The sequence below is a fragment of the Crocodylus siamensis genome, chromosome 5, assembly GCF_052110815.1.
Source record: "Crocodylus siamensis isolate JL-2025a chromosome 5, ASM5211081v1, whole genome shotgun sequence".
In the NCBI taxonomy this organism is placed as follows: domain Eukaryota; kingdom Metazoa; phylum Chordata; order Crocodylia; family Crocodylidae; genus Crocodylus; species Crocodylus siamensis.
Genome location: NC_143399.1, coordinates 205,624,878 through 205,638,109, shown reverse-complemented (window position 1 = coordinate 205,638,109; position 13,232 = coordinate 205,624,878). Strand labels below are relative to the sequence as shown.

At 58.6% G+C, this 13,232-nt stretch overlaps 1 protein-coding gene across 2 annotated transcripts; it reads right to left on the bottom strand.

Annotated features, from left to right (window-relative positions):
- Positions 1-2,719: 2,719 nt before the first annotated feature.
- LOC149865206 (uncharacterized) lies at positions 2,720-10,370 on the bottom strand. Of its 2 annotated transcripts, XM_090048030.1 has the most exons (5): positions 10,185-10,370; positions 9,217-9,380; positions 8,872-8,996; positions 6,882-6,992; positions 2,720-4,884 (listed from the first exon to the last, which is right to left on the bottom strand). In XM_090048030.1, exons 3-5 carry the CDS (start codon positions 8,942-8,944, stop codon positions 2,867-2,869), a joined length of 2,202 nt encoding a protein of 733 aa, XP_089904156.1. In that variant the 5' UTR covers positions 8,945-8,996; positions 9,217-9,380; positions 10,185-10,370; the 3' UTR covers positions 2,720-2,866. The 2 variants fall into 2 exon arrangements, with proteins under 2 accessions (XP_089904156.1, XP_089904155.1); XM_090048029.1 differs by having other exon boundaries at positions 8,872-9,380.
- Between the last annotated feature and the right edge of the window lie 2,862 nt (positions 10,371-13,232).

Here is a 13,232-nt window from a genome sequence, read left to right as displayed (position 1 = left end):
CGCAAGCACTGGCCCCTGGGCAGCCAGCCCCTGGCCTAGGGAAAGGTGCCGTTGAGCCGCCCTTGCCTGTTTTGTTCCCCGGGAAGCAGGGCAGCACACCGCTTTCCTCCCTCTGCTTCTGCTGCACTGCCAGTGGGTGTGCAAGGGACCGGGCGTAGGCAGCCTGTCTTGCCCCTCTTGCCCGGGCGGGAGAAGGCAGCCCGGTGCTCCCGGCATGATGCCCTGCACCAGGCGTGCTGACTCCCACGCATCTCCTCTCCCTTGCGCCAGCAGAGACGGAGCTCGTGGTCTCGGCTGAAGAGCCCAAAAGTCTGAAGCCGCCTCCGCGGCCGGCTGGGGAGCCCTCAGCCCCTGCATGTCCCCAAGCAGGAGGCGGCCCGCAAGGGTCCTTGCCTCTCCGGCCCTGCAGGAGACCCCCCGGGGCATCCCCTCCGCAGCCAGGAGGTGCAGGGGAGGATGCTGCCCCTGCCAGGCTGGCCCTGCACACCTGTGGGCACATGTTCACATGGAAAGACCTCTTGCAGTCACACACATGGCAGCTGTATGCATGTGCCCCATGCGGGCACAGCTTCTGGCTCCACACCAAGGAGCACCCCCTTTCCCTGCCCTCAGTACCCTGCAGCCTCCGGTGCGCAGCGGGGAGTCCCCGTACCCTGTGACAGCTGCAGCAGGAGCTACAGCTGCCCTGAGCTGCGATGCTGGGAGCAAGGGCCGGTCCCAGGGTTGGGTGATGAGTATTTGTATGTGAGCAAAGTGCCCACCCTGGGCCCATACAGAGTGCTGCGGGGTCAAGGACCCAGCAGGCAGCTAGGGGCTAAAGGTCAAGTGATAGGGGCTGAAGCCTGAAGGCAGCAGCCTTCCAAATCTATTGATGTCAAGGCATGGCAGTGACAGAGGAAGCCGGAAAGAGGGCACTGGAGTAGGAGAACAGGCATAGGATGGCCATCCTGTGAGGGGCAGCCCATTACAGTGCCTGCAAATCCTGAACTAAGTGACTTGCCAAAGTTCACCCAGCAAGTCAGTGGCAGAGCCTGCCCTTCCTCCAGGCATGCTGCTGGGCACTGCCTGGCCAGAGGATGCTCATTCGGGTGCACCGTTCCCAGGACCCGTCACGCTGGGCACGGGCACCTGCTGGATGGCAGACTCCACAGAACAAGCCTGGGGAGCATGTCCTCTTTTCTACTCGAGCCATTTTTTCTCTCGGGCCTTTATAAAGCCCGGGGAGAACGGAAGGCCCAGAGCACCGAGGAAACAGACCACGGGAGCTGTGGGAAAAGAGAGGACCTGGCTCCTGCCCTCTGCCAAGGTCTGCTCAGATCAAACCCAGACGTGTGTACGGGCTGACCCTGACGCCCTCATCCACCATAAGCACCAACCAGGGCAGTTTCATTTAACCTCTTTATTGTCCATGTACAACTAAGCCAAGGCGTGCGAGAGGTCCAAGATCAGCTGGAGGGGACGCAGCTGGGATCGCTGCTGTTCAGTCCTTCCCCACTCGCGCTGTCCACGGCGTCCAGTATCCGACTTTCGTCCTTTCCAGCTGCACCTACCTGCTCTGAAGAGTGAGCAGCCTGCAGGATGTGGGGGCAAAGCTCATGCAGCAGCCTCCATCCACCCCTGCGACTGCCCAGCTGGGCATGCTGTGGTACACGGCTGTTTAGCAGACCTCTACTCCCATGCACGTGCCATCTCCTGCAAGAGGGCTGTTTGCCGTAATGCATTACACCTCTGAGACCCATGGTCAACAGACAGGGTAAAACTAACCTCCCACGGACATGCAGCTGTCTCTGGGGTGGAACGTGGCCACTGCTCAGCCACCACACGGCAACGCGAGGCACCAAAGCAGGGGCCTGCTCATCCAGCTGATGCTGCAGAAGAAGGGGGCCAGGACGGCACTTTGAAACATGCCAGTAAATGTTGAATGTGGCCATCGCGTCCAGATGCAGGAGCACCAGGCTGGATGACTGGTTTGGCTCCAGCTCACGCAGGTCCATCGCCTCACACCCCTGGTCCCCCATCCCAGCTGCGATGGTTTAGGGGACCTCCTGGTCTTCCAGCACCCAGCGATAGAAAGCTCTCAGCTGTGTGTCATGCCTATTCATCCTGCCCTTCCTTGGCATGCTGGGCCACACAGAGGGTGCTGATGAGCCTGTTGCTGCTTTGGCTCAAGGGAGGCTCAGGTAAGATCCCAGGTTTGAGCCCAGCTTCTGCCAAAACACCCCTGTGCCAGAAATGATCTGTTATAGATTAAAAGAAAAGGAGGGCTGGAAGGGAGCTCAGGAGGTTGCATCCAGTCTGATCCCCTGCTCAAAGCAGGACCAGCCCCCACTGCATCGCCCCAGCTGGGTCTTCAGCACCTCCAAGGATGGAGACTGCACCACCTTTCTGGGTGGCCTGCCCCAGTGCTTCTTCACCCTCCATCTCACATATATGACACGCTCTTTCTCAGACCCTCAGCCTGGCACCTCTCGAGCATCCTTTTACATTTTGTAGAAGCAGGATGTTGGCTGGCATGCCTCCTACTTTATCTGCGGCAGGTTCAGGTGTTAGGTCTGCGTTGCAGCAGGACCGAGGGTCGTCTTATGTAGCATTTAGATCAGGGGATGGTTTGGATACGGATGTCCTGCCTCAGGCAGGGGGTGGACTAGATGTAAGCTCTGGCGGTCCCGTCCAGCCCGAATTCTCTAGCCAGTCCTAGCCAGGTCTAGCTTTAGCAAATGATTTGAGCAAAGCATCCCACACGAACCATCTCCGTGCAGCCTGCGCCCAGGGCCACCTGGAAACAAGCAGGATGCTTTGGCGACCCGGGCGTCTGCCCTTCCTCCAGGCACGCCATGCTGCTGGGCACTGCCCGGCCAGAGGGTGCTCATTCGGGCGCACCGTTCCCAGGGCCCGTCTCGCTGGGCACGGGCGCCGGCTGGACGGCAGACCCCCCGGAACAAGCCTGGGGAGCGGGGGCGCGGCGGGCGTGGAGCTGCTGGTGCTTGGTGAGAGTGGAGCGGCGCCCGAAGCGCTTGCCGCAGCGGGGGCAAGGGTACGGCCTCTCCCCGGTGTGGATGCGGAGGTGCTCGGTGAGGTGGGACCGCTTGCGGAAGCTGCGGGCGCAGCGGGGGCAGGGGTAGGGCCTCTCGCCCGTGTGGAAGCCGTAGTGCTTGACGAAGTCGCCCTTGAACACGAAGAGCTTGCCGCACAGGGCACAGGGGTACGGCCCGCCCTCCAGGTGCACGCGGCGGTGCACGGCCAGGTAGGAGCGCCGCCGGAACCGCTTCCCGCACAGCCCGCACGCGTGCGGCTTCTCCTCGCCGGCGCTCGCCCGCGGCCGCCACCACCGGGGAGGCCTCCTCGCCGCCTCGGCGCGCTCCTGCTTGCTCGGGGCCGGCCGGAGCCGGAGGCGCTTCTCGCACGGGCCGCGGTGAGGTGGCCTGGCCCCACCGGGCACTCCCAGCTCCCCCTTGGTCCCGCAGGCCGCAGAGCTGTGGCCCTTTCCTGGCACGAGAGGGCACGGCAGCTTCCCGCCTCCCGGACTGGCCTCACGCTGGACGCCGGCCGCCTGGGTGACCGCACTGCGGCCACCCGTGCTGGGTGGCGCCGGCCGCCCCTCCCTGCGTGCCCGCTCGAGCCGCGGGGCACGTGCCCGCGCGCCGGCGCTCCGGCGGCATCGGGTGCGCGGGCAGGGCTCGGCCGCGCGGCAAACCCCCGGGGGCTCGGGCACCGCCTCGGCGTGGGTCTCCCGGTGCTTGTTGAGGGTGGAGCGGCGGCCGAAGCTGCGGGCGCACAGGCCGCAAGGGAAGGGCTTCTCGCCCGTGTGCGTGCGCAGGTGGTCGCCGAGGTGCGAGCGGCGCCGGAACCAGCTCCCGCACAGGCCGCAGGCGAAGGGCTTGTCCGTGGCACCAGGCGGGCCCGGCTCCCCGCCGAAGCGCCCGGGGCCCAGCGGGCGGGCGAGGGCCTCCCCCTCCAGGTGGGCACGCTCGTGCCGGGCTGCGCACGCCCGCGTGCCGAAGGTCCCGTGGCACCGCCGGCACGGGTAGGCCTTCTCCGCCGGGCGGGTCTGGGGGCAGCGTGGCCGGCGGCCGCCCGGGCCCGCCGCGGCCTCCTGGGGCTGCTCCTTGGCGTGGGTCTCCCGGTGCTTGTTGAGGGTGGAGCGGCGGGCGAAGCGCTTGGCGCACAGGCCGCAGCCGAAGGGCTTCTCGCCCGTGTGGGTGCGCAGGTGCTCGGTGAGGTGCGAGCGGCGCCGGAAGGCGTTGCCGCAGCGGCCGCAGCCGAACGGGCGCTCCCCGCCGGGCTCCCACCAGGCCTGAGGCGGGCCCGTGGCGCGCGCCCCCCGGGCCTCGCCGGGCACAGCCGCCTCCGCCACACGGACCTCGAGGCCCCCGATCGTCTCGGTCTTGTAGACGACAGCGCTCGGGTCCTCGTCAGCCCGGCACAGACCCGCCCCGCCACGGCTCCGCGGGCTGCCGGCGGCACCCAGCCGCGGGCTGCAGCCTTCAGAGCCCAGCGGAGACTCCGGCTCTTCCTTGGAGTCCCCGGGGCCCGCTCCATGGCCGCCGTCCTCAGCTTCCTCCTTCACGGGGCACAGGTAGCAGTTCACCTGTACCTCCCGCCGTAAACTACCCTCGCGTGGAGGAGAAGAGTCGACGGGCACCTCCATTTCTCCGCAGGGCTTGGTCTGGCACTTGCCGACAGCAGCAGGCTCATCACCATGAGCCTCTCCGAGGGCAGGATGAGAGGCTGAGTGCACCCGAGCCTCTAAACACACGGCACAGCGCCCCGAGCCCTGCCAAAGACGCCGATCCTTTGCTGAGAGATACCGATTCTCACGGACTCGGATCTCAACTTCGTGGCCCTCTAGCTTCAGCTTTCTGCTCCTGCGAAGGCGTTCGGCCGCTGCAAAAAAGAACGATCTGTGTCAATGCAGAGAAAGAAGAGGAGACGTTTCCCCTGCATTTCGTCAGCACGTTTAGTCACAGGTATGCCAGCACGTACTGCCAAGAAATGCAAGCAACGCTGGGGGCCGACGTGCTTTTGCAATCGGGGAGGAGTTGCTCCGCTATTCCCAAAGGATGCAAGCTACTGTCAAGGTTGTGTTAGGGTTGATGGTAATTTTACGAAGAGTTTCAATTATGGATTTGGCCGGGGTGGTTTGGACAGGGCTGATCCTGCCTCAAGCAGGGCCTTGGCCTAGACGTGACTGCTCGGGGTCCCTTCCAGCCCCACTTTTCTAGGATTTTGTGAGGTTACTACCAGACTGGACAGAAAACCATCCAGTGGCACATCACGGCTGTTGAACGGGCAGGACCACTCTCCTTGCCTAGGGCTCAGCTGGTTTCTCCATCCTGCCGAAATTGGGACTCCCAAATTCTCCTGTTCCACACTGAAAGTGCTCAGAGTCACCCCAAAGCTTTTGCAGAAAAGTGAACCCGGTCCCAGCCCAGAAAAGCCAACAGGGTGGTCAAGGCATCGCCAGGGACACAGAAAACCCGGCTCTTCCGATTCAGACCAGTGTCCCCCACTCCAGGACAGTGCTCTGCCCTCCCAGGGACGGGCTATCCAGGCCTCTCATCCCCGTCTCCAGGAATTTCAGTTCAGGCCTGAGCGTTTCCCTACAAATCTGTAAGCATGTTCCCATAGCAAGTTCTGGGTTTGGACAAGTTGGCGTTGCCCAACAGAAAACTTCCTTTGGAAAGTTCCCATGAATTGTCATTATTTGGGATGCGTCCTTGCTGGAAAGCTGCTAACAGACCACAAGGAGACCCAGAGGAGAGAAGGAAGGAGGAAACCCCTACGGAGGGGCTGAGCACGAGGATAACTCGAGAGGGGTAAAGAGCTCCAAGCTTGAGGAATGTTTGGGCTGTTTGTACAGTCGCCGAAGAGGGAGACGCGGGCTCGGGAGGGCTCCGTGGTCGCGGACCCGATAGGGAGTGGGAGGACACTGGCCATAGTGGGACCAGACGTGTCTGTGCTTTCAACCACAGGATGCTTTGGACTGTAGAGTATCTCCCAAGGGACGTATTCTCACAGTATGGCCACATTCATTTTTTTCCCCCCTAAAATGAAGCCAGTGCAGTTTGCAGAGAAGGTCACTGCCACACGCACTGGGGGAAACAAGGACAAAAGTGTCTGTGTTTTAGCAAAGCTACAGCTGTAGAGCAGGGCACGAGTGAAATGGCCACTGTCTTTTCTGGGCTGGAGCAACCAAACACAATATTTTTAAGCAAGCTCGCTACTTAAAAATTAAAACTTTTTTCTCTCCAAGGGCTTTTCAGATTGTTTCCATTCCATTAGGTTCAAATGGGCTCATGTTTCGGGCTAATAGACAATCTTGCCAAACCTGTCATAGGAATTTCCATTTTCTTTACCAAAAACTTGTAGCACAATGAAATAAAGACACAAGTTTCCCAGAAACGGCCATATTTCAACAAGTTCATCTTTTTCTTCTGAAATATTTTGACCCCTTCTACTTAAATCTGGTGGCATTTCTTCTCACAGAAGCACAGCAGAGCAAGGCTGGAAGTCGTCCAGTGCAACCCCCTGCTCAGGCAGGGTAACCCCTGTCCGAACTATCCTAGCCACGCGGTTGTGTAACCTGCTCCTACAAACTTCCAGAAGGGAGGTTTCACCACCTCTCCAGGTACCCGTCTCAGTGCTGGGCCACCCTCACGGTTAGAAAGGTCTCCCTAACATCCAACCTAAATCTTCCTTGTTGCGATGTAAAGCCCATTGCTTCTTGTCCTGTCCCCCGTGACATAGAAAATAGTTTATCACCATCTTTATAACCAGCCTTCAGGACCCCCCCACCAACAAGTCTTCTTTTCTCCAGACTGAACCAGCCCAGTTCTTCCAGCCTCTCCTCCTCTCCACCTGCAGTGATCTCAGGCCCTCACCTGCAGACGCACAATCAAGATCTCTGCCAGCTCGATCAGCAGCGTACTCTGCATACGGCTTTCCTTTTTCTTCCATCAGCAGCAGGATCTTGGGTTTCGGTGCATCACAACCTGGACATTACAAACCAACAGAGACAATCAGAGCCTGCCCCTGACCACTGTGTCATCCAGCAGAAGGCTGCACAGAAAGTGTCCTGCACCCTTAGGAGAGATGCTGGCTTTCCACTGCACCATGGGAACCGACGGGCTGGGCAGCAGCTCTGCAGGAAAGGCCCTGGGGGGACAGGGGACAAGAAGCTGAACAGGAGCCGGCAGTGTGTCCTTGGTGCCGAGAAGGGGACCGGCATCCTGGGCTGCATCGGTAGCAGTGTTGCCAGCAGATGGAGGGCAGTGATCCTTCCCCTCTATTCAGCACTGGGGAGGCCACATCTGGGGTCCGGTGTCCAGCTGTGGGCCCCCACTGCAGAAAGGATGTGGACATGTTGGAGAGAGTCCCGTGGAGAGCAGTGAAAACGGTTGGGGGCTGGGGGACAGGACTGGTGAGGAGAGGCTGAGGGAACTGGGCTGATTTAGTCTGCAGAAGAGAAGACCGAGGGGGATTGAAGAGCAGCCTCCACCTCCCTGCAGGGGGGCTGCAAAGAGGATGGAGCTGGGCTGGTCTCAGTGGGGGCAGATGGCAGGACAAGGAGCAATGGGCTCAAGCTGCAGCAAGGGAAGTTGAGGTTGGAAAAACTCTTTCAATAGGAGGGTAGTAAAATATTGGAACAGACTCCCCAGCGAGGTGGGGGACCATCCCTGGAGGTGTTTAAGACCCAGGCAGACAAAGCCTTGGCTGGGATGATGTAGTTGGGGCTGGTCCCGCTTGGAGCAGGGGGTGGACTAGCTGTGACCACCTGAGCTCCCTTTACCCTCCTTGTCCGTGATTCTGCGACGTGGTCTTGTGGTCTGAACATAGGACTGGGGCTCAGGCCCTGCTCTGCACTGCCGCCCCGCCCTGACACAGATTCCCCTTTGGCCCCTCCGCGCTGGCCTTCCCAGCTCTCGTAAATACAGCACCGCAGCACTGACTGTGCTTCCCGCTTCCATACCGCTTTGCTTTAACAGAAACGCAGCAATTGCTGGACTGAATCCAACACTATTTTCAACAGCAACCACTAACAGGCAGCGAGAGGAGCCCAGCCCTTATTCCATGTGTGGAAGACCAAACCTCAAGAAGAGGCCAGAGAAGCACGGGGCACGGGGCACACATGGTTTTGGGGCAGCCTCCTGCATTCGTGAAGGCGGTTGGGCCACCTGATCCCCGAAGTCCCTCCCAGCTCTAGGAGTCTAAGCCTGCAGGGAAAATTTCTTCCTCGCTGCCAAAAATTAAAGGGTGGCTTTTGCCCCAGAGCATGAAGGCTTTGATCCTATCCAAACAATTCTTAAACCCTCATTACGGCAAGTCCGAGTGCTCCCATTACCCGCATCCATGACAGGGCATTTCACAGGACACTTTTTACTGCTGCTGGCACCAGGGGTCAAACAGGCTGCATGAAGGCAAGCAAAGCTGCACCTTTGTCCACTTCGTGAAGTTCCCAGGTAACAACCCGATCCTGGTGGCCAAAGAGACCAAACAACCCCACACCCTGAGCCTGCAGGGACCACAGCGGGGTACTGCCAGCACTGCAGAGAACAACGCGCCGTTGTGAAGGCATCTGTTTTAGACTGGGCTTTTCCTTTGTTTTATGTGCATCACAAAGTTTTTGGACTGTTGGCAAGGGAGAAGCCGCCTTCGCCACCAGGATAATGACCGAGGGATACTCACGGCGGTGACCTGGCTCCTTGTCCGGGCAAAACCAAAGACAGGAGTGTGCAAGGAGCAGGGGACTGCAGCGCCCAGAGTGCTGAGCCCCAAGAGCTCTTGCTACCCTTGATAAAAAGCAGGTCGAGTAGGTGCTCTCAGCACAGGGGTGCAAACCTCAAGCCACGTCCATCGCGCCCCATCGCTTACCCAGCGACACCAGCGTCTCGTAGCTCTGCACCATCACATCCCAGTACAGCTCCCTCTGCCATTCCGCCAGCATCTCCCGCTGCCCCCGGCGAAGGAGATGAGACGTTCTCGAACGACACTGGGACCTGAAAGGGCAAGTGACTCGCTCACCGTTGCCTCGATGCCTCAAGCCAACCCAGAAAAGAGCTCAGACTCACCCCCCTCGAGCCGTGGCACTCTGCTACCGCTCCCCTGCCACACACCCAGCCGGGGCAAATCTCCTTTGAGAAATGCCTTTAGGAAACGCTTCGTGTTGTAGTCTGGTTAATCCTGCGAGTGCTTTTAGGAGCGGCTGCCAGTTCTCACCCTCCGGCCCCTGCCTGTCCCGTTGTCCAACACTAGTATGCCCCTGGCTGGCTCCATCCGTTGTCTCTTGCCTTGGACTGTAGGGCAGGGGCCATCGTTTTGTTCTGTGTCTGTACAGCGCCGTGCACACTGGGATCTGGACCCGTGGCTGGGGCTTCCGGGCGCTGCAGTAATGCAAACAAATACCCATCGTTCCTCCTGTTCAGACAGTTGCTAAATACCTGCCAAGCTTTATAACCCACAGAGCTGTCGTTTCTTTTTCGAAAGGAACTAACCCCAGGAACGACTTCCATGGCTCACACAGCTTTGACGGGAGGTATTAAGGAGGGGCACAAACCCCTGGCAGAAATTGTTAGGAGCAATTAGCTATTTGCTAAACCCTTCCCATCCTGCATCCCAAGCAGGATAATTACAAGGTCCAGCTTTCTACTTCTGCCTTTTTGGAAAACGTCTGTTCCCAGGTGGACTCTGAGCACTGGGCAGGAGGGATTACAGCACGGAGGGATCCCTCCCTCCAGCTTCCAGGGCTTTAACTGATCAGGTTGCTCCCACACTGTGCATGCAGGGAAAATCCACTGAGGTCAATGGGAGTTTTGCCTGAGGGAAGACTACAGAGTCGGGTGCATGCAGGATGTCTGAAAAATGCTTTGCATGCACAAAAGCAGGGCTGCCCACACTGCCATTTCTCCGTTATAAAATAGTCCTATTAAAAGGCGTCTGCTCCTTCTCTGTCTTGCACAGAGGCTGGGCAGCAATTGTGCAGGCTCTTCGCAGGCGCTCAGCAAGGATGTTGTGCCTGGAACGTATCCAGCTCTGCAGCACTGACGCCGCCGGCCACAGCCGAGAGGAGAACGGCCAAGAGTCCCATTGCCCCCGCCGTTATTTCCCTGCTGAAATATTATCACCCAGGACTAAGGGCAGATGGTAAAGAGCTGGCACTCTGAGAAGCCCAGACTTAAATCTCTTACCTGCAAGGCGGAATCCTTTGCAGGCATCTTGCTCCACGCTTCCCGGCGGCCACGGGCTCACGGAGCCACCCTGCAGCAGCTTCAGGGCCCCTGCTTCATCAAAGGTAAAGATGCATCTCCTGGGGTCTCCTGCACCTGAGAGCATCAGCAGGGTCTCAGGCTCAGGGGGAAGGTTTGCAGGAGGAAATCATCTCTCCAGCAGGAAACAGGCCACACTGCAGCTCCCATTGGCTAATGAGGAGGCAGGCGGAGCAGCGAGAGCTGCCTGATGCTAGTGGCAGCAGCTGAGTGCTTCGCTTAGGCTCCCTAGGCGAGGGCGGACAGCCCCTCCGCAGACTTGGGGGGTGAAGTTGCAAAGCACAGTACATGGCCCCCAAAGGCCCAGCCAACCCCACAACACTGTGCTTTTTATTGCTTGCACTCGGTTCACCTTTAGTAATAGTCTGCACTGCACCAAGCAGGTCAAGCTCTTTGAGAAGTTGGCCCCTCCAGAGGTCACGTCCAGTCCAAGCCCCTGCTAAGGCAGGATCAGCCCTGTCCAAACCATGGACGACAGGAGAGAAACAGCAGACCTCATCCGGTGGAGGGGGGTCTGGCATAGACGTTTTCAGGAGTAGACCCTCTGAGGAGGGCAGTGAGCGGGGGTTCGGGTATAGGGGTGCTTGCACGGTGCGAACGATGTAATGGGTGCTTTGAGCTGCCAAGTGACCTACAAGTGCTGGAGGTGGAGTGATATATATATATTTATATAGAAAGAAAGAAATATTTTTACAAAAGAAAAAAACCCATCAGCTCCTGCTAACCGCTCTGTATGCCACAGGTAATAAGAGGCCTCTTCCCTCTTAAATGACCTCACGCTGTTGCATAGTTAGTGTCTGTCTTTTGGCTGCCTTTTACTTGGCTTGTAGCGGCTTCTGCTCACTTCTCTTTGCTGCACAGGGTTACTGCCCCCTTCCACGTCTTTTCATTTAAAAAATCATTACTTTACCTGCTTTAGCTCAGACTGCTTCTGCCCCAGACCTTGTCTGCCATCTCTCCTAGCTGTACAGTGGGTCTAATCAAAGATATTAACACCACCTCACCCCACCCTGTGACGCTCGTGCCATGCCTGGGACTGGGAGAGGAGTACCACCATTACTGCCCTGCCTTTTATGTGGGGGAAACTGAGGCACAGGGACATGAAAGACCCTGTTTCTGTCTCCATAGCTTCCTACAGGGCCCTGCACCCCGCTGTCCCTGGTTGCGACAAGGGAGAGCTGTGAAACTCTGCTCACCAGGCAGAGATGCTCACACCTGTATGGCATGTGCAGACTGACCCCCCCCAGTGCATACCTGTACAAAGCTGGACCCCTGAGAGGAGTCACCCCCCCCACTCTGCTCCCTCCACTCAATTTAGTCAAAGGCAGCAGTTTCATTTGCAGCCCTGGCCCCCAACCCTTGCTGAAGGCAGGGGCAGGGGGATACAGCCCCCCTTGTCTCCCATCCCTGCAGACAGCAGCAGAGGATGGGCTCCTGATGAGGTCCAGGCCCCTCTGCCTCCCCAGGGCCTTCAAGGGCAGGCAGAGGATAAATCCTCAGGACACAGAGCAGTGAGGGAAGAGCCTCCTGTCCTGTTCACTCTTGACCTCGTCCTTCCCGTCCCCCCTCCACTCAGCCTCCCAGGGACACGTGCAAGCAGCAGGCGAGGGACGCCTTGCTCCGGGAGGGGCAGGGGAAGAAGGCAGCTGCTGGACGTAGCAAAGGTGAAAGCTCCTCCCGTGCTGCCCTCTGCACCCGCTTCCCCCGGCCCCTCCTCGCCGCCCCGGGGGGCAGAGGGTGCCTGTGCCCAGGTCCGAACACTGCGTGGAAGTGGAAGAGGTGGATTCAAACCCCTCTGGCTACGGTGGGGCTTGAACCTGCATCTCCCACTCCCTGCGCCGGTGCCCTAACCACTGGGCAGCTGTCTGGGGAGATGAGGCGCTTGCCTGTGCTGAGCAGGCATTAGTGGGATTTTTCCTGCAGCTCAAGCTTGGGGGGGACTTGGGCAGGATGGAGACACTTCCCGGGGTGGGTTATGCTGCCAACAGGGTGTAAACGGAGGCAGACGGCTTGGTGGAGCTCTTATGAGTTTGCTCACGTGGCCGCACGAGATGGGCATGAGGAACACAACCCACCCGGCAGAGATGATGATGATGATGATGATAAAAATAATATAAAAAAATTTACCATTTTCAGGCCCCCTTTCTGTCCAGGTCCCAGGCAGCCGCCTGGTCCACCCATGCCTGTGCATGCCCTGCATCCCGGGGGTGCTGGTTGTTGCTCGGGGTGCTAGACCCTGGCCCGGTCCTCCTGTCTCTTCGCATGGGGGTGGACTGGACGTGAGGGGGAGAGGTTTTTGTGGCCGAAACTGTCCGTTTGTGAGACGTAAATGTGCTAGATTTTGATTGTTTTGACCCATTTTACATTTTCAGGGGGATTCAGCAGGTCAGCCCAGCCCAGAGCACCTCACAGGGGGAGTGACCTGGATGGGTGGCTACAGTTAACTTGGTTGTGGCGTGCTCAGCCTGGAGAAGACGCAGCTACACGTGCAGTTAATGCTGTTTGGCTTTACTGCACAATACACTTACTACTTGCATATGCAGGTAGTAAATTTACTGCACACTAGACTAATTTAATGTGCAGTAAGTGCCTGCACGTGTAGATAGCGACGCTTTGCTGCATAGTAGATTAGTCTACTCCACAGTAAAGCATCTCATGTAGACACGGTCAAAAAGTAACTGCAGCAGCAGAAGCGTCCTGTTTCTCTCTGGTGGAGCCTTTCTAGCAATCGGTGCCCACTCCTGGCCCCTCCTGAGGTGTGTGTGGGAAGAGCAGCTTGTAATGGAGACACGGTGGGAATGCCTGCGTAGCCTGGAGAAGCTGATGATAAGCTTCATAATCTCCCTTCCCACACACACAGAATATAGATAAGGAAAGGTGCCGTGTAAACGAATGCAAAAGCATAACAGTATCGGGCTTTGTATACCACACCTGTCGTGGCCTCGACTTCCTGAGGCTGTAGCTCCGATG

Excerpts from the sequence above, each read along its gene's own strand:
- LOC149865206 (XM_090048029.1), bottom strand. The coding sequence starts at position 8,944 with ATGCTGGCGGAATGGCAGAGGGAGCTGTACTGGGATGTGATGGTGCAG. Across the intron at positions 6,993-8,871 it reads CGAGACGCTGGTGTCGCTGG|GTTGTGATGCACCGAAACCC; the intron begins GTAAGCGATGGG and ends TGTAATGTCCAG. Across the intron at positions 4,885-6,881 it reads TCTTGATTGTGCGTCTGCAG|CGGCCGAACGCCTTCGCAGG; the intron begins GTGAGGGCCTGA and ends TCTTTTTTGCAG.